Genomic DNA, 26,383 nt, shown 5'->3' with positions numbered 1-26,383 from the left:
CTATAGAATCTCACTGCGTATTTTCACAGGGGGATAAAGTAAGACTAAGGGGACTGTATCTATTTATTACATTTATGATAGAGCCCAAGGCGGGTAAACTAGTTGAATGATCTCTTTATATACTATAGAAGTACTTCAGCTGTATTTTATTTTCAATAATAATAATTCTAAATATACGCTAAAAGTCTTTTTCATTCAAGTACTTTTAAATTAAAATTAAATTGTGGACTTTATATTCAGGGTTCTTATACAAATTGTGCTGATTGGCCTTCAAATGCCTCAACAATTTACTTTCTCTTAATCAGTTACAAAGCTTTGAAGCTAGTTCTGTTGATTAAAATCACATTAATAGCTCAATTCTGGAAGACAAATCTAGTTTAACTAAAAAAAATTAGTAAATCAGTGCCAATATGTAAAACTGCCAAGAGCATTAAATGCTTACTAAATCACTGTGACTTCTCTCTTTATTTGCTTCAGCAAAACACACTTTTCCCCCACAGAATTTTCTTACATAAACATGGGAGAAGAGAAACAAACATTTCAGTACAATATATATTAGGAGATTCAGAGAAGGAGTAAATCCACAAATATGGATTACAATTTTAAAAGAAAATTAAGAATTGATTATTGTGGTATGGACATTAAAAATCAGAAAACAATATGAGCTGAGATTATGACTTTAAAAATATAAAATGCATAAGGTTAGTTGGTTGTGAAAGAAGAATTAAAAGATATGTCTCAAAATAGGTCCAGGCAACAGAAACATTATGAGCTTATCAATAACTAGAAAGACATCTATTTTATGAAAGTTCTGAAGCAAAAAGGAGAAAATTTAAAAAAAAAAACCATAAAGTTGTTCTAGGTGTTTTCTGTCATATTAAACAAGTATCTCTTTGTTTGAGTTTGAAAATTAGAATATAAATAACCCATATATTCATAGGCAGTTTTCCTCTTCACTTGACATAATTACAAAAATCAATTAACTCTAGCTTCAAGATATTTGGCAAATGTGCACAAAATATTTAGAAATAAAATGTACGATTATTTAAATAAAACCTATTATGAGGGTTTAGGAGAAGGAAGGGAAAAAAGGGGAAAGAAAACTAATATTGATCGAAAATTTGTTCTGTGACAGTCATTGTTTCATTCTTTACAAATTTCTTTTATTTATTGAATTTATTTTTCATTTTATTGTTCAAGCTAGGTAGTTATACCTACATTTTACATATGTGAAAATACTAAGATTGAGAATGTTGAAATAAACTATCCCTGAGTGCTAAAAATTGGGGAAAAAAATGGCATTTGAGCATAGACACAGGTGACAAGCTCCATGACTTTTATTTCCATGAATTAAAAATTAAAGCTCCAAGATTTGGAATACCTAATGAAATAATGACAAGTATGTGTGTATATGTGTATATACACATATATAATCACAAATAGTCATATACTCTATATGTGATTTGGCATGCTCAATTATGCATGCACAAAGACTGAAACCAGAAAGACATATAGAAAATGCAAAGCAGATTTATTTGTTTGTACAGTTGGATATTTTCAAATGCATTTTTCTTATGTAGTTTGATTATTTTGAACTCCAATTTCCATTAATATTGTTGCAATTGTACTTGTTAGATAAAATATTATAATAAACTATGAAAAATTCTCTTGTCTTTTCTAAAGAACTGCTTTTTACAATAAACCACAAACTATGTTTGACTATGATAAATCTTCAACAAACAAGCCCTGGTGATGAATACCTATTCATATTGACATATATCAATTTATATTTTCATTTGAACAAGTCATAGATATTTTATTTGCATTTTTAATATACAAATCTTCTTATTAATTTAGTATTACTTTCAGGTTTCTCATGGTGATGCATAAGATGCTTTGTAAAGTTAGTGTTTGTGTGTGTGTGTGTGTGTGTGTGTGTATAAAAGGCATTACCAGGGCTGAGTGTGGTGGCTCACGCCTGAAATCCTAGCACTCTGGGAGGCCGAGGCGGGGATTGTTTGAGCTCAGGAGTTAGAGACCAGCCTGAGCAAGAGCGAGACCCTGTCTCTACTAAAAAAAATAGGAGGAAATTATCTGGACAACTAAAAATATATAGAAAAAATTAGCCGGGCATGGTGGCGCATGCCTGTAGTCCCAGCTACTCGGGAGGCTGAGGCAGTAGGATCGCTTAAGCCCAGGAGTTTGAGGTTGCTGTGAGCTAGGCTAATGCCACGGCACTCACTCTAACCAGGGCAACAAAGTGAGACTCTGTCTCAAAAAAATAAACAAATAAAATAAATAAAAATAAAAAATAAATTGGCTGGGCATGGCTACTCAGGAGACTGAGGCAGTAAGATCACTTAAGCCCAGGAGTTGGAGGCTGCAGTGAGCTATGATGATCCCACTGCACTCTAGTCCAGGCAACAAAGCAAGACCCTGTCTCAAGAAAATAGAAAAACAACAAACAAAAAAGCTCATTATCAGGAGTAAACACAACACATGAAACCTAAGGATAGGTCACTGGCTATACAAGAACGTAATCAAAAATATTATACATAGTCTGTAAAAATAATAGAATTATAACACAAAAGTATCATTTAACACCAATTTAAAATATTCTCAAGCAATTAAAATGCATGCATAGTGACATGTTTTTGATAGAGACAGAATTAACTTTAGTTAATCTGGGAAGCAGAGTTTCAATCAGAGTTTGGGGAGAAATAGAAGGGACTGGAAGGAGAGAGGGTGGGGAGAGAAGAGGGGAAAGTATAGGCTGAGGAATAGGGTTTGGATCTGTATAAAGGAGAAATGGGGTTTGGATCTTGGCTAGTCTCTGCTGAGTTCTAAATTCTGAGAAAAGCCTAGAAAATGATATATTCATTGCCCTAGCAGTTTGTAGGAATAGTTTTCAAAAAATTGAGTTAGCTACCTCTAACATTATATTCAGTAGGTTTCAAAGGAATTAATTACAGTACTCTAAAGCAATATAGTAGAGCACAGGTAAAATGGATCCTATGTTACTGAAAACAATTATCCAATTCTACATAATTGGGCTATTTCTATCTCCTGGCCAATAACTCACATTAATACAGCTTTGATGATGCGAATATAATCACTATTTTTAGTAAAATTTATGCTTAATAGACTATTCAAAAAGTCCTATCTACGCAGCATTCCAGTCACTTAACCTCTCAATTTGCTCATCAGCAATAGGATGGCCCCAGGCTACAGAGAATTTCTAGTACTGTTTCCAAGAGTGAGAGTCTATGACTATGTAATTTCTATAGGGAAGCGACCTAAGGAGCAGACTTGTCCACAGATGAAGACAGGAGGAAGGCTGCAATCTTTGGAACACAGTGTGAGAAGGATGCTCTCAAAGCCAGTTCCACATTTGGAAAACAAAGAAAGTGATAAGACCACCAAAAAATTGGGTTGCCAGAGATAAAGAAAACCAGTAAGGTTTACACAAACTAGGCCAGCAAGAGCATGAGTAGAAGAGAGGAGCACAGGTTATAACATGATCATTTCTTAAGGTGAAGCCAGATTTTGGAACAGAGAGAAAGGAAAGGAAGGTTAAGAGAATCGAATGACTTTAACGTCAAATTATGAAAGAGCACACTTCTGAGAGCGAAGTTAGTAGAGGCTGAATAAATTAGGTAACACAGTATTTATAAAACAATTAAAAATCACAAAACAATTATTTCATACTTATCATCTATTAAATTGTTTTAAAAAATTTACACCTATGAACTTTTAACTGTTAAGATTATCCTCTTATTTGGAGTCATCACTACTTTGTAATAGATTTCTGTAAAAAATAAAAATTATCAAAACTGTTGGTTGATGATTTCTCCTTTTAGGATTCAAACTAAAGCAAATTTAAATCTTTTTTTTGTAAACTATCTTTACATTTCTTTAAAATGGTATGCTCCATGTGAAAATACATGTCCTTCAGTACAAGAAACACAGCATCTGAAGTTAGATGGGAATTCATGCAATTGCCAGTCAGTTCTGCTAGGAGTTTCAGTCCATTAGCAGATAGGGAGAATGGATGAAAGAGAATAACAAGCAATATTACAGGCACTACTTTTTGATTTTAAAAAATCAGTTAAATATTTTTTCTGAAGAAAGACAACTTATACTTAGCTATTTTTCCTCTTTTCTGCTGCCTGTGAAGAAAAGGAAAAAATGGCCCCTAAGTAATTACAAATAAAACAAAACAAAAACAAAACAATCCATTTCTTTAATCGGCATAAAAGATCTAGAAAAGAGAAAGGAAAAAGACTGTTGCTAAGACAGAATCACTGGCTATTGAAAGGGAATATCCCTAAGGGAGCTTTGAGACCAAACTTCAAGCTAATCACACACCTGCAGGTAGGACTTTGAAGTTAGGGTGCTACCTTGCCCCAGTTTGCCTCCAGTCACTCCCAGTTTGTCTCTTTCACCCCAGCAGAAACCTTAATACTATACAAGTCCAGGTTTGGAGAGTAAATTGTGAGATCTTCCTCTTTTAAATCAAGGCTAAGAAAGAGCGTGGATACCAAAGCAGAGGTAATTATCAGAATCAGTGATAACAAACATTTTAGCCATCTACTTCATGTGAATTTGGAGTGAAATATCATTTTTGAAAGAACAGTTAACCTTAAATTCAGGTACTTTATTATAAAGACTTTCAACTTGGATATATATGTTGTAGAGAAGCTACAGTTGTAAATTAGAATTGATGTTTCAGGACAGGGAATAAACAGGGAGCCCTATCTGATCTCAGGCTTGTCCTGTATTTCCTAACGCATAATCCAGGATCCTGATTGGCAGCACATTTACATTACAAGTTCAATGTCATGAAGTAAGAACTTTCACTATTTGCGTAGTCCACAAGTCCATATTTTACATTTTATTATAATACTTCCTTATAACATGAGGTGGAGAGGATATAGGAGCAGGTAAATTTGAGACTTTGAAAGCTCCATTGCTTATCTAAGGAAGTAGCAAAATGAATAGGCTAGATTTGAACATATAACCCTGACATGAAACACAGTGCTTCTTTATTTCTACTCTATGCTACTCTGACTATTTAAGAAACAAAAATATTATCTTTAGAGCTCTAAAATTTACCAGTCATCACTGTTTTTGACTGAATCAACTCATTCAAGTTTTCCTCCACTGATCTAAATTTCTTACTATTTAATCTATCAGAAACCAATTAGGAAAAACAAAAATAGTGACATGGCAAAATTAAGTTCTAATAATTTCATACCTAAACTGTTTTTACTGGATTAAGCATGGACTCTATATTATAAAAACAGGCTGAGAAGATAGACTCTGAACAAAGAGGCAAAAAGATGATGTGGCTTATCTGGATCCACCCTATTCCACTTCTCAGTACAGCCAGTGTTTTTAGGCACACAGAGAGACACTGCCTCTGCTTTCACATTCTTCTGATTCCAGATAACTATTGTCAAATATCTCTTCTGATCAGAGAACATAGATTGTCATAAAGATAGAGTCTTCTGGAGGGAAGGAAGGCTAAAATCCTAACAAGATCCTTTTAGTTGGTTCTTAATGGAACCTGGGTCCCATTTCACGCTTTCCTTCTGTCATCCATGGAGCACAACCTTCCTCTCCTCCAGCTAATTATGTTTGCAGATAGCCTGGAACTAAAGAACACAAAATTCTATGAAAATATTTTTATCCTTCTATGTAATTCTATTAATTTACATAAGGTGATTGTACTTGCAATATGAAATTAGAAATGCAATCTTGTACAAGAAGTGAAAATTATCTTTTCACTTTACATTCGATAACCTAAGATTCTGTCAAAGATCATTCTGATTTAAAACCCTTCTGACTGGAAAGAGACATCAAATAATTAACAGCTCCATTCTCGTAACATTAGCCCCAGACTTTGATTTAAAAATGTGCAATCATATTAAGAAACAAGAATAAAGACACCAACTTTAAAAAGTTGGTAATATTATTTAGAATTAATAATTCTGAACTGATACATAAGTATACACAGGAACTAACAATCATGAGGTTCCTGGTGTAGAATTAGTATTTTCTGAACTTAAGTAGCTAGAAATTTTAAATTGTTCACATCTTAAATAGGAAATGACACTATTAGCATTCGATCTTAGGAAAAATCTAGGAAAGAATGACTAGAAAAACACTGCAATATTTAGGTTGAAATAGGATTGACTGATCACTATGAGGAGTGAAAAGAAAGGAGGACCTTTCTTTTCTCCTGTTGAGGCAGAAAAAGGAATTATTGGGAAGCTGCTCTCTGGGATATGACACTTCACAGTTATGCCAAAATAATTTTGAGTTCAAAACTGAACTCCATTTCTCTACTACCAAAACAGCTCCTCTTTCCTGGTTTCCTATGTTGGTCAATGGCATCAGCATCTGCTCAGCCACTCAAGCTGGTACTCCAATGATGCCGAACTTTTTATTTTTACTTCCATTTCTAAAGAATGACCAACTCACTAGCTGCAATCTCTTTAGCTTCTCTCCTAGGCAAATTCTCCTCCATTCCTATTTCCCACTGCTTGCCAACTGATGGAAAAATTGACATTGCTTTCAAATCAGGGGATACTTAAAAATTAGGAAGACAGAGGCAACACTCCAATATTTCATCTTTTATAATTATACATATTTTAAAGTTAAATAAGCATATTTATATACATCATAGCTTTTCATCCACAAAATGACTCAGCCAAGGTGGGATCCATTATTATTGCTCCCAATGAAAACTGAGAAACTAAGACTTTGAAAGCAAATATGGGCTTATAACAATCAATGTAATATTTCATAACTGTGTTCCGCCAGATAGAGTACTAGTCCTTAAAATTCAAAGAGAAATAAAATATTGTTTTTGACTTCCCCAACATGAGTTTCCCTCTTACATGCTAGCATTATTTCTTCTCTGCTTTGTCTAGGCAGGGAAACACAAGAGACACAATCTAAACAGCACCAAAAATTAAAGATGACCATTTCCAAAGGGCAGTTTTTATGCACTTCATCAGCCTCAAAGACCTACTATGCTGGCCTGGGCATCTCCCCTGCTACTCCCGAGGCCAAAAGCCTGAATGATCTGAGTCTCTAAAAGAATCTTTTCTACACCTCTAAGGTTGTTACATGGAAGCTTTTCTTTCTCTCATTCCTTCTGATTCGTATGGATTAAAGTGAATTATTCCATTTGGAAAGTCAATCAATGACCACATCATGAAGCTCAATTGGCTGCAAGGTCTTTTTCTGCTCATCACTGTGGTATATCTCAGTTTGTACTTGGAGTTGAAAAACACAATATTAAAATATCAAAATGTCGATTAGATGGTCATCGATTACTATTAATATAAACCAAGAATAACATCTACACGAGATCAAGAATAAATTCACTTCTTAGGAGTAAGCACCTCTAAGGATACAACATAGTTTCTTAACGAAGGGTGAGATAAAAGGTGCTAATGTTAGTATAATATCAATATTAAATATATTATGCATTATCTTTTAAAATATATATTATGAAATAATGAAAACATGGAATATTCCAAACGAATTCTCATATCATCAACCTGGTTGTTCTCTCTGTAAATTTTTCCCCTCTTCTCTCTGTTCTGAACACCTAAGAACACTCTCTGCCTACGCCAAATGAAATATAAAGATTCAAAGATGCTGTCCTAAATCAGAGAAAGCAACTTGCTTGTTGAATACATCACAGATACCACCATGCTTGAAGATGGACTTCTGAATTGTTCTCCAACTTGCTATTTTACAATCCTGGCATATTGTAAGCATTCCCTTCCCCTCCAAATAGGGTAAGAAACCGAGTCGCCATAAGGTGGGTTTGAAAAGAAAAACTCACTCCCTAACCAAGGTGGAACTGAACTGAACCAGTAGATTTCTCTGTGAGCAGAGTGACAACAGATAGACCATTACTTACAAAAAAAAAAGGGATAAAAATAAAATCAACACTTGTGAAACAACCATCCAGCTTAATAAATAGAAAACAATCAATAATGTTGAAGCTACATACTTCTCCTTGGTCACATCGCCTTCCCTTCTCCCCTCTCCCCCAATTAATCACTAACCAGATTTTTGCATTTATCATTGGCATGTGCTTCACAGTTCCTTTTTAAGAGTACAATATTCAAATTCTTCATCATGGTCTATAATACAGCATCAGCAGGAGGACACTTGGGAATATTCAATGTAGATGTTCAGTACATAATGTATATCGATAGGCATGTCAATCTGACAGTTTATATATAATTACCTAAAGCACTTAAGAAGTATAGCTGAAATCTATGGGTTTTTTTCTTTAAAAATATGACCATAGACATGACACAGGTAACTAAGTTAATCACTGGGGCCCTGTTGTCAGCAGCATTACCCTTGAAGGGCACTTTTTTCCCAATAATAATATTCTTCACTTTGCTCCCAGTCTGTGTCATTCAGCTTATCCCTCTTTGGTAACCTAAAACCTTCACTCATCTTATGAGTTCCGTAGCCAAGCGTAAGTTCTATTTTCAGAATCTGGGTAATATTTTGAGAAAATAAAACTCTTTTCTTCTCAGCAAACCTGTGCATATGAGCATTCAGGGACTGATTTTCTGGTTTATAGATTATCTAAAACCCTTTGCTTCTTTTTCTTTGCTTTTGGCCATTTCACTGCTCACTAGTATTACCACTGAAGAGTGGACAAGAAAAATGAAAAGAAAGAATCAAAGCATCCAGTTTTTCTATTTATTAACTGTTTATCAACCACAACAAGAACTCTTGTGGAGAAAGAAAGATGTATGGGCCAGTTAGTTTTTGAACTACCTGTTATTCTCAGTTTTCAATGTTTGTCCTACTCTGAATTACCCCCACATAATTAAAAATCGGCATAAATATGTTTTCCTAATAATAATATCACTTAATTTTCCTTTCTCTGTGTGGTAATCTTTCCATTTTGTTTGCTAGAGTATAAAACTCATTTTCATTGATGTTTTATACAAATAACAGAAAGTATAGGTTAGTAATATGAAAGAGCAATGTACTATAAATTTCAAAAGTGAGAGGAAAAAAAGCCAAGGTAATTTAACTTCTCTCTACCCCAGAAACCATGCTTAGTGGAATATCCAATATATGGCATTAAATCTAAAAACAATCTCATTAGTTTTATTAATTACAAAATAACTAGATCTTAAGACCCCCTTCTCCATTACTTGTCCTTGAAGCATAAGGACATCTTATTACTACTGACATCTATGGTAAAAAAAAAAGAGAGAGAGGAAACAAGGCAAACAGTAGATATTTCCCCATAACTCTGACTTTGGCATCACTGTATTAACTCTGTAGCCTAGAAGTACAATAAGGTGAACCATCAAAAAGGTGAGAAAAGAGATTTCTATTATAAATAAATACCATTTGTAAGGGATAGCTTCTTCATCCCATTTATAAGTTTTTTTCAGAAATATATGTTTTTTTATGACACCTTCAGGCTACCATAAAGATGGCATTTATTAAATTATCACAGTCTCTAGTGCCATAGTATACCACAGTCATTTGGCCAGGAGCCCTGAACTGCTCTACATTTAGCTTCCTAATATTACAGTATTTTCTCAGAAGGTAGATACACCTAAAAGTCCTTAAAGCATAAGAGACAGGTCTCATTTGAATACTTTTCTATTTCAGTAAGTCTAAATAAACACTGGGTGTATGTCTCAAAGTGTCATGTTATGGTTTCCATGTAACCCTAAAACTGCAAACAGAATATGAGGATTTAGATCATAATTTCTCAATTTGAAATTAATGAATTATAGAAAATGTCCAAAACTCACCATGACTACAGAGCAGGCAACAGAAGAGCAATCTCTCTCAAGTTTGGGCATAAGGCATCACCCACTAATGAGGTGCTAAAAATTGAAAAATAATTTTGTTAAGAAGAAATGTTTAATGGTTCTCATACAGGCCATGCCTCCTTTTGGCTATGCTGAGAGTTGCCGGTATGTCTAAAAAGAAAATTCAGTGGTTTCCTGTTATTGCAGCAAAGAAGATGTGGACTCTAACTAGCAAGATAGGAATTGCCACTACACCACCAACACAATTTTGTCTCTTGTCAGATTAAGCAGGTTAACAAAAGGAAGAATCAGTCTTCTAGATTTTAATTCACCTTATACTGCACGCAATAGTACAACAGGACTGACTCTCTCGTCTTACTGTGGCTCCTAATATATTACCTGGCCTTTGGCTTTTAAGATAATAAACCAATGCACAATGCGTTGTCAATGGACCATAACATTTTAATGATGTTGAGGTTAGGCATACCAAGCATTTTACCAATTTTAGGTGCCCATTCCAACTTAAGTTTGAATTTAAAAATGCTAAGCATTTCCTTCAAATGATTACATTTCACCACTCGAGGAAATTCAAAATATCGTTTGATGTTCTATATTTCATTAATGATGTTCCTCGGCTCCAGCCATAATACAATTTACTTTTTTTTTGGTCAGTCATTGCTGTTCCCAAACCACAAGACTCTTATCCTGTCACTGTTTATATATCCCATCTTTATACATCAATTAACAGATGCAACTAAGCAGAAATAGCAATGTGACATTCATATCACATTGTGTCTGTGAGAAAAAAGGGGATAACACTGGAAATGACAAAAAACACACACAAAAAAATTCACTTCCTATTGACATTCTTATTTCAATATGGATATTCTTATTTTAGGTACAAAATCAATGTAATACATATATATAACTTATGAGTGTATTAATAGACCAATGAAAGAAATAAGATTCATTTTCAAAAGGCTAAATTCTGAGCTTAGAAAATTTAGAACATTTCCTTTCCTCATTTTCACTTATATCTGTCAGCTATGTCTGTGGTCCCCAACCCCTGAGCATACCGGTATTAGTCTGTGGCCTGTTAGGAACCAGGCCACACAGCAGGAGGTGAGTGGTGGTGGAGCAGCAAAGCTTCATCTGTATTTACAGCCTCTCCCTAGCCCTTGCATCACCCCTGAGCTCTGCCTCCGTCAGATCAGTGGCAGCATTAGATTCCCATAGGAGCGCAAACCCTACTGTAACCTGCGCAAAACCTACTGTAACCCTCCTGTAAACTGCGCATGCGAGGGATCTGGGCTGCATGCTCCTTATGAATACACAATGCCTGATGATCTGAGGTGGAGCTAAGTCAGTGACGCTAGCTCTGGGGAATGGCTGCAAATACAGATCATCATTAGCAGAGAGGTTTGACTGCACAATAAATGCAATGTGCTTGAATCATCCTGAAACCATGCCCCGACCCAGTCCATGGAAAAACCGTCTTCCATGAAACTGACCCCTGGTGCCAAAAAGGTTGGGGACTGCTGAGTTATGGTATAGCACAAATAAAAGTAAAAGATCCATAAAAGGAAATATTTAAATATGTCACTGAACATTAACATCATTTTAATTTCTTTCATCTATTTAATTTCTATGCTGCAATGATAAACATTGCCTTATGTAATTACTACAGGTTTAGTATTCCTTATCTAAAATGCTTGGGACCAGAGTGTTTTGGATTTCAGACTTTTTTCAGATTTTGCAATATTTTACAAATATGTAGTAAGACATCTTGGGCATGGGACCCAACTCTAAACACAAAATTAATGTATGTTTCATATATACCTTATACACATAGCCTGAAAGTAATTTTACACAATATTTATAATAATTTTTGTACCCATCACATGAGGTCAGGTGTGGAATTTTCCACTTGTGGGGTCATGTTTGTAATAAAAGTTTCAAATTTTGAAGTTTGAATTTTAGATTTTTGGATTAGGGACCCTCAACATATATATTCTCTTTTTTAAAAAAAAAAAGTTTCCAAAGTGATTTTTTAAGCAAATGAAATGCATAACAGAATTTACTCAGAGAAAAACTACAATCAATTCAAACATGTCTATTACAACAAAAGGATTTTATGCTATTTCAATACCACTTACCAGGCAGAAATGTTGTGTTCTTAAAATTAGTACATTACTAAAAGATCAAGTATTTATTATGTTTTAATGTTATATCAATACTACTTAAGGTGTAATCCACTCATAATTTCAGGTAAGAAATTTCTATTAAATTTGAGTGATAATCTGGGAAACCAAATGAAGCAAAATGCAAGAGATGTAAAACATTTAATAGCGTATTTTTCAGAAAGGACATCTAAACTTCCCTCTCAGGTTAATTCTAGTGGCTTTGGCCCAGTATCACTTGAGGAAAGATTACAAAAAAAAAAAAAAAAGAAAGAAAGAAAGGTTTCCTTGGTATTTGAACACTGGCTATCCAAACTCAGGAAGCAAATTAGTTGAAAGAAAAGAAGGATACTTTGTTTTAAATCCTCTTACCGATTAAATTCTCTTATGATGAATCTTTTAAAAATTACCATATATATCCCACCTCCCACCTTTAAAAAGAAATCTCCCCCTTTTTACCTCATAATCCCTCTCCTACCACTTCCTTAAGGCCAAACTTACAGAATTCCTCATATCCCATTAAATCTTTAATCCTCTCTAATAATTATTTTGTCAATTGCAATCCACTAAAAACGCTTTTGTCACTGTCATCTTTGTCCTCAATATTTCCAAACCCAGTAGTCAAGTCTCAATTTTCACACATTCTATTTGAAGAGGTTTCCTACTTCTCCTTCTAGAAATGTAATACTTTCCTCACTTGACTTCCAGAACACCATACACTCCTGGATTTCTTTCTAACTTACGAGCCACTCATCTTTGTCTTTTCCTGCATCCTCTTCTTCCCTAGCCTCTAAATTTCAGAATGTCCCATGGTGTAATCTTGGAGCTCTTGTCTCTCTACACTTCTTCCCCTCTCATTGCTTTAGAAACCATATTTACAGTTATGAATTCCCCAAATAAAGTGCTCAAATCCAAAATTCATCACTAAATTCAAGACTCCTATATAATAATAAATTGCCAACTTAACCTCTCAAATTTGACTTCTAACAGAAATACAAAATTTAATAAATATGAAGTTTTATTTCTACCTAAAACTTGATCATGTCCCCATATTACCAATTTTAGTTAATAGTAACACATTTCACCCATTTGCTCAGGTAAAATACCTTGGAGGCCTCTTTACTTCCTCTTGATTTCTCCTACCTGATTGATCTATCGGAAGATCCTGTTTCTTCTATCTTCAAATTATATCTACAATCTGACAATTGCTCATTTATTTCAGCTACCAACTTGGTCCAATCCACTATTGTCAAACTATATTTCTACTCCATCCAGTCCACTTAAGCAGAGAAGGTTATTGTTCTGAAGTACAAACCATTTCATATCATGCACTTGATCTCAACCCATATATATCTAGAAGATCTGAATACCTTACTGTGATCTAGAAATCCCTACAGAATCTGCCCTAGTTACCTCTCAGATCTCATTTACCTCCACTTCCTGCTTTGCTCCTAAACCATACCCATATTGGCTTTCAAGGTGTTTCTTAAACAAATTAAGTGGATTCCTTTGTGTTTTGTCTCAGGGTCATCACCCCCTTGCTATGTCCTCTGCTTGAAATCCTTCTTCATCAGGTGTCCACATGGTTCACTTCCTTTCTTTGCATCAAGTCCCTGCTCCAATGATAGCATACCTTGTCACCCACAATTTCCTTATCTTAATTCATAGCTTTTATCACTATCTGACATTATATCATTCATATATTCTCTTAGCTAGTTGCCTCTCACATGAAAATAACAGCTCTTGAAATGCAAAGACATAGCTTGCTTGTTCACATTTTAATTCTAAGGACTAAAAACAGTACTTCATACAGAATAGATTCAGAATAAATGTTTAGTAAATGTTCCAATTAGCACACATGCAGCACATTGGTAGCAATGCTTATATTACCCTCTAGTTTAAGGAATATTAACTTCTATAATTATAATCATTTTAATAATGAAGCAAATACCTTATTTAAGGTTACTTAGGAAAAATCAGGTACTCAGCAATAAAATAAGATTATGTTTAAAATAGTACTTTGAATTATTTTGGTTTGAGAAAAAAATATGAGAATTGCTATGTTAATATAATTACTTAATTTTTTCATGAGTAAAAATGTTTGTTAATAAGAGATTTGACTATAAAGTGACTTAAGAACTTTTAACACACTTAGGAAGGCCTTCTGGTGTTTAGCTTCTGGTGTTTGCCTCTGGGCTTCCCTCTATCTACTCAGGAAGCTTTCAGTGGGTCAACCCAGCCTCAGCTTCACAATAATAACCACTTGGTGAACAATAGAGGGTAAAAGCAGGAAAAACTTGAACCAGGAATCCAACACAATGAATTGGTTGTTTCTTTTATACTCTGTATTTTCTGAATGATATCAAACATGCTAATATTCCTGGTGTGCTCCCAGTTTGCAAATTCTAAAGGCAAGTGTAGATAGCACTGGTTAGAATGTAAGATTATTCATCCCTCCAGTTAGCCTTAGTAAGCACTAGTTTTGTGGTGTACTATAAGAGTAACACTATATGTAACAACATAGTATTGACACTAGACAAAACAAAAAAAAAAATCTAAAACAAAACACAAATAAAACCAGATCTCTCAATAAGATACTGGGGTTACCTAGATTATCTGTTAAACAAACATATTATGCACTATTCTTATTTTCACCAAAATAATCTTCATTTTAAGGGGTCCTTAATTTTAGTTATTAACATTGTATGATCTTTACTTCCCCTTGTACTTCCTTTTTTGAAATTCATTCTAAACCTACCTATTAAGTATAGCTATATGAGCCACAATTGACTGTATCTCTTCTCCCAATTCCTTTCTGATATTCCTCAAACATAGGAATTTTTCTTAATTTTAGTTCATATAATTTTAGAGTTTAAATGAACATTAGCCTAAATCTTGTTTCAGGGTTGATAAAAATGAGAACTAAAGAAATTAAATGACTTTCTAATATTGCTCGATTAGCTACTTACAAAACTGGGATTTAGTCCCAAACCTTCTAAATTCTAATCCAGAATACATTCTTTTATGTTCTAATATTCCTGTTATGTTTTTCACATTCATCTGAAATTTGTGTCCCACCCAAATCCTAACATTCACAAATTTAAATAACCCAAATCCATGGATGTTCTTAATAATCAATCCCAGAATTATTTCAGTATTTTTCTTACCTTTTAGATATCTATCCAATTATTAAAACTTTGAGATTTTAATAATACATTATTCCAAACAATAATTAATTGTTAATTAATATTGGCATAGGGCAAAGTCTAACACGAGACAACTTGTTCCTTCATTTAACTTAGTGTTGCATTCTCTAATCACGTGACTTTTGCGCACGTTAAAACTAAATTGTCAGATTAAAAGTTGACCTAAGTTTCATCCACCATTATTCTTATCATAAGATACACTAGAAGGAAGATTATGCCTCTCTAAAAAAATAAAGAAACAGAAATCACTATGTGAGAATAGATATTGATTTTATACAGACAAACCAACCCTATGATTGTGGTAGTTGTAGTGGTAGTGGTGGAGGTGTGCTGTGCAGGGGATTGATACGATACATAAAACTTAACCAGGCAAAAATTACCTGAAAACATATATGATCATTCATAAAACTCAATAGTTGACATTATTGTTAGATATATTTGTATTTGTTACCATGTATTTTTTTTTCACAGTTCTGTTTATGTATGTGTCGTCTCATAAACATTAATCAGTTTGGAACCTTAGGTGTTCCTAGGTAGCAGGACAACCACAGTTAAGAAATTTCTTAACAAAATACTTTATTCACTAATGTCTGTTTACACCAGCACTATTAAGCATACTTGTATTCTTCCCAGTGGTTTAGTTTTTTTCACAGAGAATAAGTATTAGAGTCAGAGTCTACTTGTTGTATTTTAAATCTGTGGAAAAAAAAGTTGCATTACTAGGTCTAGCAATCAAATTTGTTCAGAGAGTACCAAGTGTTGATAAGTCTTAGAACTAAATTCTTACAAGAATAGTAAGACAGGGATATTTACTTTCCTGGTTTGAAAATAAAAACCACCTGTACCTTATAGCATCAAAAACCTCATTGAATTACATTTTTCTGTGAGAATTAAAAAAATATTTCATGTGATTTTCAAGTAGGGCTACAAAGGAACAGCTCAGAATGCAGTGACACCTAATGGCAAGGATATCTTTATAGGCCATAAACGTATTTTCTAATAAACATTATTTTTGTAACAATACTAAGTATTGCTACTCACCAATGTTTTGTCTATAATCGGAAATACTATGATGATCCAATAGAAATGTAAATACTTTATTTTTTGAAAATAAAGTAATACATGTAAATGAAGGAAGAAAAAATCTTCTGAATTAAAAATCATAGTTTTAAAATTATGATATCCCTTCAACATAAATTTATGGCATTATAAAATTAGCCTTAAAGATCAAAATAGAATGAAATACATTTTCCATTGCTTCTAAAAATTTCAACTGGTTTCCGTTTTTGGATAAACCAAAAGTTAATCACTTTGATTTTTATTCATATTTCATTCAAAATTATAGGAGATATTTATTAATAGTAGATGTGCATTTCACCTAGAATAGAAAGCAAATGTCCTTAGTATAATGCCTTATAAGTTATGTCATAGTTGATATCTTTGATTAATAACATTGTCTAACTTAATGCACACTCAAATTGTACTGCAAATAACTGTATTAATGATACAGAAAAGAATAATTGTTAAGCATGCTTCTTAATATTTTCTAGAACTTTACACTACCTACTATCCAGAACTTAGAGAGCAAACACTTACTTTAAGTAGCAGAAGGTTTAAAAAATCATTGAGATATCTTATACAGTGCAAAAGAGTCCTTGATGACTCCTGGGGGCTATCATTAGCCAATGCAAATGGTGAAGAATTGAAAAAGAAACATTTAGTTAGAAGGCACAATACATCTGGGAATTTTTTTACATTCTGTATTTGATAAAGTAGTCTTCAGTACAGAAGTAAAGAAAAACTGATGCTTTAAACTTACCATCTATTACTGTCTTTAATGTGTTGATGATACCTTTCATTCATCCAATTTAGTACTTTAATTTGAACATTCTCATGATGAAAATATTCTAGGGATTGTCTTAGGCTTCTCAAACATGTCATAGTTGATGATTATGATTTCAGAGTATAAAGTATCATCTGCTTCTTTCCTACTCCCTGTTGACATAAGGTATTTTACTATGAATGATAACAACAAAAATATGCTAGTGATTTGTGTAATATATGAATAAGTACACTGAGTGTTCCCTTGTAGAGATATATAACTGAGGATAGTTAATTTATACTCAGTTCTGTAAGCACAGAAACCAGATAAAGAAATGAGCATATATTAAACTGTTAAAACATGAGATCCTCCATATTAGATATGAAGCAAAACACAAACTGTGCAGTTGACTGGAAATGCCACCTAATCCCTGCTTAATTAAAGCAGTGCTCTAAACTCCTGTTGTGTTTAGGGAGTAAAGAGTGTGGGATGACTGATGTATGAAGAAAATAGCAGTCAGCGTGGCTAATCTCAAAGACTTTGGAGCTTTCTAGCTACATAAATCAGAGTGACTTCTGAATAGCCTCATAAAACACAATATCATTGTCATTCCACTCACGACTTTTTGGTTCTTCCTACAGCATGCAGATCATTAGGAAACTTCTAAGCAATCAAGTAATGTGGGTCTGATGAAATTAATCAATGCACAGGCTCAAAGTGGAAACATAATTCAAAATTGCATAGTTTTTATATGTCAAAAGACCTTCTATTGGGGCAAAGAAGATCACTGTGGAGGTGATTCATTTCTAAACACTGTATGTTTGTGTATTTGTGTGTTCACATGTAGTAAACAAACATATGTAATTATCAAATATCTTTAAAATATGATTTAACAGAAACTCAAAGTAATTGCAATATTATGCTTTTTTGACTGAAAGAAATACATTTTCATTTCAGTTATCATGGCTTAACCATTATATCTCATCATTGTCCTGAACTAATGTGTTTAATAAAACATTAGAGTTTAAAATATGTAATTGATTTTGTTAAACTACCTTCATGAAGTAAAAACAAGGAGAAATCAAGAAGGAAGAAGAGATTTTTCATACATACAATCTGGTTCAGTATCAAAAGGACTCAATATTTAAAGAACCTATTAGAGCAGTGTCTTTTTATCTACCCAGTTTGCCAGAACTACATATTGCAGCTACTTTCTGCTTGAACATATCACATGAAGCTTGGAAAACCTTTCATTTCTGCATATCTCCTTATATCTGTAGAGTTGAAATATTCCCTTTCCCTCCAGTTTCATGACTTTCATCCCTTTAGTCCTGAACTAATACATCTCCCCATAAGCATATTTCTCACATTAACTATTTAAATGAAGGCAATCACCTCCCAATGAAAATTAATTCTGTTTTCCTATTCAACCACGTAAGTAAACTGATTCAATTCATGTTAACTGGTGCTTTACAAGTTTAATATGGACATTCAGTTTCCAATTCATTATAGTTTTACTGAGTGGGGGGTAGAGGAAGGAGGGGCTTTTAACTTCTGAAGTACATACAAATTAGCTTTGATCATTTTTTTAATTTGGGAGTTAACATTTTTCAGTATATTATAAAAGATGAAGCTTTCGAAACAATTTGTTAGCGTCATGGCAATATTAGGTAGTCTATAAAGGAAGCTAATTCTCTTGTCTAATGTCCTAATTGCATTCAAGTCAAATTAATTGTCTCATAAGTAACTATTTCTTTTACTAGGACACACACAGTCATTGCATACAACCAGCTTTCTAAAGAAATCTGTAATTTGTACACAGCTACTTTTTTAAAAAAATCTGGTTATGAATAAGTAAACCATGTCACACTGACAGACAACAGCATACAAAGAAAAAAAATATAACAGTTGTGCTATATTTTGAAATACCCAGGGTACACTGCAAAATAGTATTCATCTGGTAAAGGATAGCAAGAGCTGTAGGTGTTTGTAAATAATATATTTATCGTGTAGATCACAGAATAACCAATAAAATAAGCATTTTTTCCCACAAACCTTCCCTCCTGAGGGATGAGGAACATAAGTTAGAAACCCCTAATCATAAAATGAATATAAAAGTATTATGATTATTTATCTGCATTCCTGCTTCAGTCATTTACAACTGGACATAAATGTATGCCATTTCTTTAAGAGGAGCACAGTTCATTTCTGAACTCTTATCAGAACATCACTGAATCACTCAAGGAGACCGTAATTTCTCCCTGAAAAGTTCTGAACCCACAGGCAACGTTAGCCTCCAGGCAAAACAGGACCCGGCAGGCAAGCTATCTAGTGCTTAATTTAGTTAATGCACAGTGCTAAGTTTTCTGAATCCTGACCTCATCCCGCCTTGCACAGAGACATATAAAGCTCTACTGATGTAAATGACAGAGAATGGCAGACATGTTTACCAAGACAGTCTCTGAGACCAAGAGAGGGAGCCCCCTGGAGCTGAGGGGTGGCCGCTGTGGGCGCGCACACCAGACAGAAGGCCCTCGCCTGGGCGGGCACAACCGCCACCTGCAGCAGGTTCCCCTATCAGGAGAGAGAGAGGGAGAGAGGGAGAGAGAGGGAGAGAGTGCTGCGCGGGGGGAATGGCAGGGGTACGGAAAGGGGAGAAGCTGTGACCCATCTGTCGCCTCGATTTGCAGAACACCATGCCCTGCGGACAGATAAAAGTCCTGTGCCCAGAAAAATTCCCCAAAGGGGGCCTCTCTGCAAGCCCAGCAGACGAACCTTGCTGGCCCGGGGACGCGAATTTTCGAAAAGGAAATCGTCGCATGAACGCAGAAAAGGCTGCAAGAGCCCGTCTCCTCTCAGCTCTCACGGATTAGCGAGTGAGAAGAGTTGGAGCCTGAAGCCGCTAGCGCCGTGCATGATAATGACGCGCAGCCCCCGCCCGCCGCCGCCGCCGCGGCCCGTCGCGGCCCGTCTGGCTGCCAATAGGTGGGGCCACGAGCGTCTCCGAGCCGGCTCGGCGGCCGTTCCCGGAGTCGCGGCGGCCCCCCGCAGCCCAGCGCTCTGCTGTCCGCCTCGCGCCGCAACTCGGACTCGAGGGCGAGGAGCGGCGGATTATCTGCCCGGCGGCCCAGAGAGCGGCCTGCGCGCCTCTGCTGCCCGCGTTTCCCGGACGCCCCGGGGCCAGTTTCGCCGCCGCGCGGGCGACTGTGAGGCGGCGAGGCGCGCAGCTCCCAGCCCTCGGCGACACCGCCGACCCCTCCCGCCACCGTCTCAGCGACTCCGCGCGAGGACCAGAAAGACAAGAGGACGTGAAGGGGAGAGAGAGAGAGGCTGGGGGCGCATCAGGCACCCCCGTCACCGTCGCACCACGCTGCGGCGAACTCAGCCGCCTCACGTTACCAAACCACCTGTTCGATCCGAAGGGAGCTCCCCCCGCCCCCCACCCCACACCCCAGTCCTCTTCGCCTCACAGGTGACACCTCGGGTATCCCCTCAAAGATTTTTTTTTTTTTTAATGGAGCAAATGTACATCCGGGGAAAAATATGGAAGGTAGAGTCAATTAAACTTCCTTTCCCCCGCGCACTCTGAGTCCCCCCGCACTCCACAGCACACACGCACGCTGAGGTGAACTCGAGACCCCCACGCACCCGGCCCACATTCCAGAATTCACCGCGAAACGACAGCACAAGTCAAGGTTCGAGCACGCACGGCCTTCCAGAAAACTGAACAAGTGTGAGGAAAAGGGTAGAGGAAGGGGCAATGAACCGAAGCCACCTCTAACAAGCCACGCAGAGGGCGGAGAGGCGAAAGCGAAGGGGGGACATTTGCGAAGGAAAAACGACAAAAGTACCCATGAGGAGCACCCACCCTTCCTTACCGATGTGAATGATCGAATCCGCATTCGCCGCGTCCCAGGTTCGAGACCACCAGACGGACAAAACCAAGAGCAAGGGGAAAACTTCCATCTCCTCCTATGCCGATTCTCTCTGAGGATGGATTTTCTTCCAATATTTATTTTAAAAACCAGTCCGAAGAGTTTAAGGTCACGACAGAGTTTATCGCAGGTTTTTTTCTTTTTTTCGTTTCTTTCTTTCTTTCTTTTTTTTTTTTTTTTTAAATTCCTATTACCAGAGCAAAGCCTTTTATCGTCGCTGAGGAAGGCAGAGGGAATGACAGAAACAGCCCAGCCTGAGGAAACCTCCTTCGCAAAGCCGTGTCACTTGGAGGGGAAATTTGGCATCGCCAGAGTTGTTTGCAGTTTGGCTTTTGAAAAATGTATCCAGCCTCGGCTGCTCTCGGGCAGGGGGAGAGGCTGGAGCTCAGACCATCTCCATTGCTGCGCGGGGGCCGCGGGTCTCCGGTCCCAGCTCCGCCGCAACTTCCAACTCCCCCCTCACGCCGGATGTGCCCCCTCCCCGAGCCCTCCCCCACCCGAGAGAACCCCCCGCCCCCGCCCCTACGGCCCGCAGAGAATCACTTGTCTTCGCCGCCAAAATCTAAGTGGAAGGAAAAGATTAGGAGATTCCAAGCGGAGCAGCCAGATTCCTGCAGGGAGGGGGAAAAAGCCCGCTCCAAGCGGGGTAGAAAAAGTGAACTTCAAGGTAATGCAGATAGTAATGCAGAGAAAATCCCCTTTCTGCGCGAGGCGGGCGGCAGAGCTCGGCGAGGCGGGCGCGGGGAGGCGGTTTGCTCGGGCGCGGTGGCGGGGGAGTTGCGCCGGGCGCGAGCAGCGGGGCCGGGCCGGAGGAGCGAAGCCGCCGCGGGCTGCAGGATGCTTTTGAAGCGGTTCGCCTGCCGGGATGCAGGAAGCTAGGAGCGAGCCTGGCAGCTTCAGCACCAGCCCCACGTTGCCTGGAAATGGATCACCTAGGAGAAGGAGCGAGCCCGTGAGAGAGCGGTGCTGTCAGGCGGAGAGAGGGGGAAACCGAGAGAGGAAGAGCTCCTCTCTAATAACCACCTCCTCCCCCTATCTGCAATACAAGGGAGAAACAAAATAGTGCTCTCATTTCCCTTGGAATCTTCAACCCGGACTGAGAGAGAAAAAGGCAGGACTGTAAGAAAAAAGACATTGAAGCCCCCCCCTCCTTTTTTTTTTTCTTTTACGAGGTTAAAAGCAACCTAAAAAAGCCACCCCACTTATTTAACCTTGCTATTCTCCAACAGGTATCAGACTTTTTCTAGTCTTTGCCTGGAATTAGTCACATTGGTTAGAACAAATTAGGGACACCTGGTCACTTAGGGAAAAGGAGACCTAGAAATCTTTTAATGAGATTTCAATTATAAAGTTATAAAAAGGAGAGAACGTGCTAATTACCTTTTATATAGTGATTTTTTTTTTCCGTCTCCAGTGTATTTTTTAGGCAATCAGGATAGAGAAAGGATCTTGAAATCCTTTCTATAGATAGAAATCCTTCTTTACCTGTATAGAGATCATGAAATTAAAAAATAGAATAATTAAATAAAACAGAAATAAAAAATGCTCCTTTGAAACATTTGGTCAAACTATTTCATTGACTAACTTAATAACCTATGCAGATACATTTAGAATGAGGAAGTTGGTTGCTCTTCCATGGAAGGAGCTGAGGAAGTACTGAATGACAGCCTCCCTGTCTCCAGTGAAAGGATTTTCTACAAGCTTATTCCTTGATATGCAATACTGATCCTTGTGACTTCCTTTCTTCTACAGATTAACTTATATCAATCTGGCCTCGTTGCAGACTGAAGATTTGTTAACACAATCAACCTAGTTGAGGTGAGATATAAATGGCCTAATATTGTTTCAATTATAATTGGAATCCTTTGGGAATGTTAGATGTGTAGGTGCCAAACTTATAAAACCACCTTTGAGAGCCTTAACTCCAAGTTTTGCAAACCTCTTTTCTTTATATTCTCTCACTTGAGCCCTTCTCTCTAGCCTGGTAAACTGGGTTATTGTTTCTCCAAACACAATTGTACATTCTCACCTCTCCAAAATGCTCTTTTTCATTCATATTGTACATTTTTTTCCTGAACATTCCAAAAATGGTGTGGTGCCATATTATTACTTATATTGATATTTCTATTTAGAAAGTGTATACTCATGCTCCCAACCACTCTCCTTCACCACCTTAAGGGCTAGTTCAAATTCTTTTTGCCCATGAAGTGATGTCCAATCCTTTAATGTGGAATAACTCCATCCATCTTCTATGCTCTCGTAGCACACTCTACCTTTGTATTACCATTAGGCAGGACTACTTCTGAATTAGATCATCAATGCCTTGAGAGTGAACCCTATAGCTTATTCACATTTTATTCAATACAGCATTTTACAAAGAACCCCTTTGTTGACTTGAATTTCATCACTTTCTTTTGAATCTGGAACAAACCAGTACTTCCAAGAAGCTATCACTGACTAATTCTTCTCAATTTTGATCATTCCTTTATCTTTTCTTTTCCATTAGTACATACAGACTAATGACATTGATTACATTAATGTAGGCATTAATGTCATTTTACTTTTGGAAGAGTTCTGATGCGATTTAATGGATTATTCTTAGCTGATACATATATAGTATCTGTATCAACAGATAGTGAATTTAAAGAAGGGATGTATCTCCCTATAGTTTGCTTCTGTTATATTATTTACAGGGACATTTAAAAATTGATGAGTCACTATATATTCTATCAAGAAAAAAATTGAGAAATAACCATTTAACATGGAAAGAACACTATAATATCTTAGAATCAGAGAACTGGGAGGAACTTCAAAACATTAACTGATCCAATACTAGCTTACAAATATCTTTCCTGAGGATGGCTAAATATTTTATAGTCTTGTTCCTACTATCTCCTCTCTTGGAAATCTATTTTAGTGTACTATGATGAAGACATTTTCATTATTCCCAAATCTTCCAAGTTAGTGGTTTTCAAATGTAGCTTTATTTTAAAATAATCTGGAAAGCTTTTCAAAAGGATCACTTATGGCTAATTTAATCAGAATATCTGGGGTTTGGGGCCTGTTCTATTATATAATATAATTCTGAAACTTTTATAGGTAACTCTAATGAGCAGCCATAGCTCAGAACCACTGTTCTAATAATCAGACATTTAAATGAGTCTGGGTGGCACATCACAGAAAATCATAAAGGTATAAGAACCTCTCCCACCAATCAGAAAAGATAATAGAACCCTGAGTTGTAGTTTTCCAAAAGTAACCCAAGAAAGTTAATGCAAAATTAAAGTATAACATTGGCTTATTGATTTTTCAATTTAAGAATAACAATCTTTTCACTGTCCAAATAATTTCTATACCCAATGAGTCCTAATTAATGGTTTAAACACATTTTTAACAATACATTAACTATATATATAATTAATTCTACTATTTTAGAAAATCACATATTGTAATATTTAGTTAGCTGTGTACAAATATTTATAATTTTTAAGAGATTTTAAGTTCCAGAAGAAAATAAATAAATTCATTGGTCGTGTTTTTTTTTTTTTTTCCCCTTTTTTGGAAGAGGCGTTCCCTCAGTTACCCAGGCTGGGTTGCAGTGGCACAACCATAGTTCACTGTAACCCTGAACTCCTGGACTCAAGCCGTCCTTCTACCTCAGCCTCCAGAGTAGCTGGGACTACAGGTTCCTGCCACCATGCCCACATAAATTTTTTCATTTTTAAATTGTACAGGTGGAGGTCTCCCTGTGTTGTCCAGGCTTGTCTGGAACTCCTGGGCTCAAGCAATCCTCTCACCTTGGGCTCCCAAAGTGCTGGGATTACAGGCCACCATGCTTGACCTGGTTGTGCTTTTTAAATAGGCTTTTAATAAAGGCTGTTGGTCTCATTAAGGTTGCTTAGCTTTAATTCAAGCATTATCATATGGAAATGTTTGATGCATTTGGCCTCTGTGGTACAATTCAAACCTTCTGTAATTCTGGCATAGTTTGGGGGGAATATAGCCTTCATTCACTGAAGTTTTATAATAAATGATTAGCTTTTTATAATAAATATGTAAGTGAATCATGATTTGTGAATTTATTCTTTCAACATGGAGACTGTCCATTCAGGCGTTGAATTGAATTTTTCAATAATTTGAAGAAATGCTAGATAATCTGAACAGCTTTAAGATGTAAACTATAATACATATTTTTTTTTCATAGAAAAACAGAATTTGGGAGAAATATTAATTTGCATTGGTGGGGAAAGAGCAAGTGGAGACTCCTTCAATCATATATAATTGTGGAAAGAAAGCAAGGTAATGAAAATCTTTGGATCATATAATTCTTTGATTTTCATATTAAAAATGCTAACAATACCAATGCCTAAATTTTAAAACTTAGCTCCTCACTTTTATAATGGCAGTAAGTCAACTTACATTAGTCAATTTTAAAGAAATCTTCAATAATATTTCAACAACTCATCAGTTTTATTTTGTTTTAGTATAAAAAATCTAAAAATTTATAAATTGACCTACTTGAAACTTAGTTAGCTTTTAAAAGAATATCATCAAAAAAATGGGATATAACAAACTTTGATAATTATTTCTAATTCTCTATAATTATATCATTAATATTATAAATATGGCTAGCCACACAAAAGATTCTAAGTACAGTACAACTTTAACCTGAGCATGAAAGAAAAGCTATAAAAGTACAATGACTTATTATCTATAGATGCAGGTAGTTGTGGCGAATGCAAAATTATAATGGAGACATTTATTTACAGAGGGAAAAATATAAATTTTCTTTGGTAGAGATACTGAAAGGTCAACTTTTGCACTTAGCAAATTGAAGTTCAAAGCTCAATGGGACTTCAGGGGCTCCGTTATCCAATGTTTTACTTTTCTAGAAGAGGGTAGGGAAATTGAGTCCCAGAAGTTGTACTGATATTTGTTGGAAGAGTTGAACTTAGAAAACACATTTTTTTTTTGTTTTAAATAAGTGTTGAAAAATTATTAAACCACATATTCGTATTAATATCTTGTATAACATAATTTATGTTGGGTATACTTTGTCCTTATTTTTTTCAGATCAACTTCTCACTGACTTACCATTTACTACTTTGTCAAAGCATTTTGTCTATGACGTTAGTACAAATTTTATCCTCAGTGATAAGTGATAACTCCCTCCCTCTTTCCCTCTCTCTCTTCCCTCTTCCATTCTTCCTTCCCTTCCCTCTTCCTTTCTTCTCTTCCTCCTTCCTTCCTTCCTTTCTCTCTTCCTTCCCTTCTTCTATCTAAAATAAGTTCATAATCCCATCCTTATTTTTAAGATTGTTGCTAAATCTGTGAGGTTGCCCATCAAGGGCAATGTCATTTTCTTTCTATCTCAATGAGATGTAAATTCTAGCCTAATTTGCAACTTGAATGTTTG

The 26,383-nt window shown here is 36.1% G+C and overlaps 1 protein-coding gene across 1 annotated transcript in view; it reads right to left on the bottom strand.

The window, feature by feature from the left end:
• The window catches only part of GRID2 (glutamate receptor, ionotropic, delta 2), a 1,246,697-nt gene extending 1,225,625 nt beyond the window's left edge, over window positions 1–21,072 (bottom strand). Inside the window, exon 1 of the mRNA XM_012647158.1 lies at window positions 20,911–21,072. Coding sequence (XP_012502612.1) covers window positions 20,911–20,998 — 88 coding nt within the window. The 5' untranslated portion in view covers window positions 20,999–21,072. The remainder of the gene's footprint in view (window positions 1–20,910) is intronic.
• Between the last annotated feature and the right edge of the window lie 5,311 nt (window positions 21,073–26,383).

The sequence above is a fragment of the Propithecus coquereli genome, unplaced genomic scaffold (genome assembly GCF_000956105.1).
Source record: "Propithecus coquereli isolate 6110/MARCELLA unplaced genomic scaffold, Pcoq_1.0 Scaffold26, whole genome shotgun sequence".
Lineage (NCBI taxonomy): Eukaryota > Metazoa > Chordata > Mammalia > Primates > Indriidae > Propithecus > Propithecus coquereli.
This window is presented reverse-complemented; position numbering and strand designations above follow the sequence as displayed.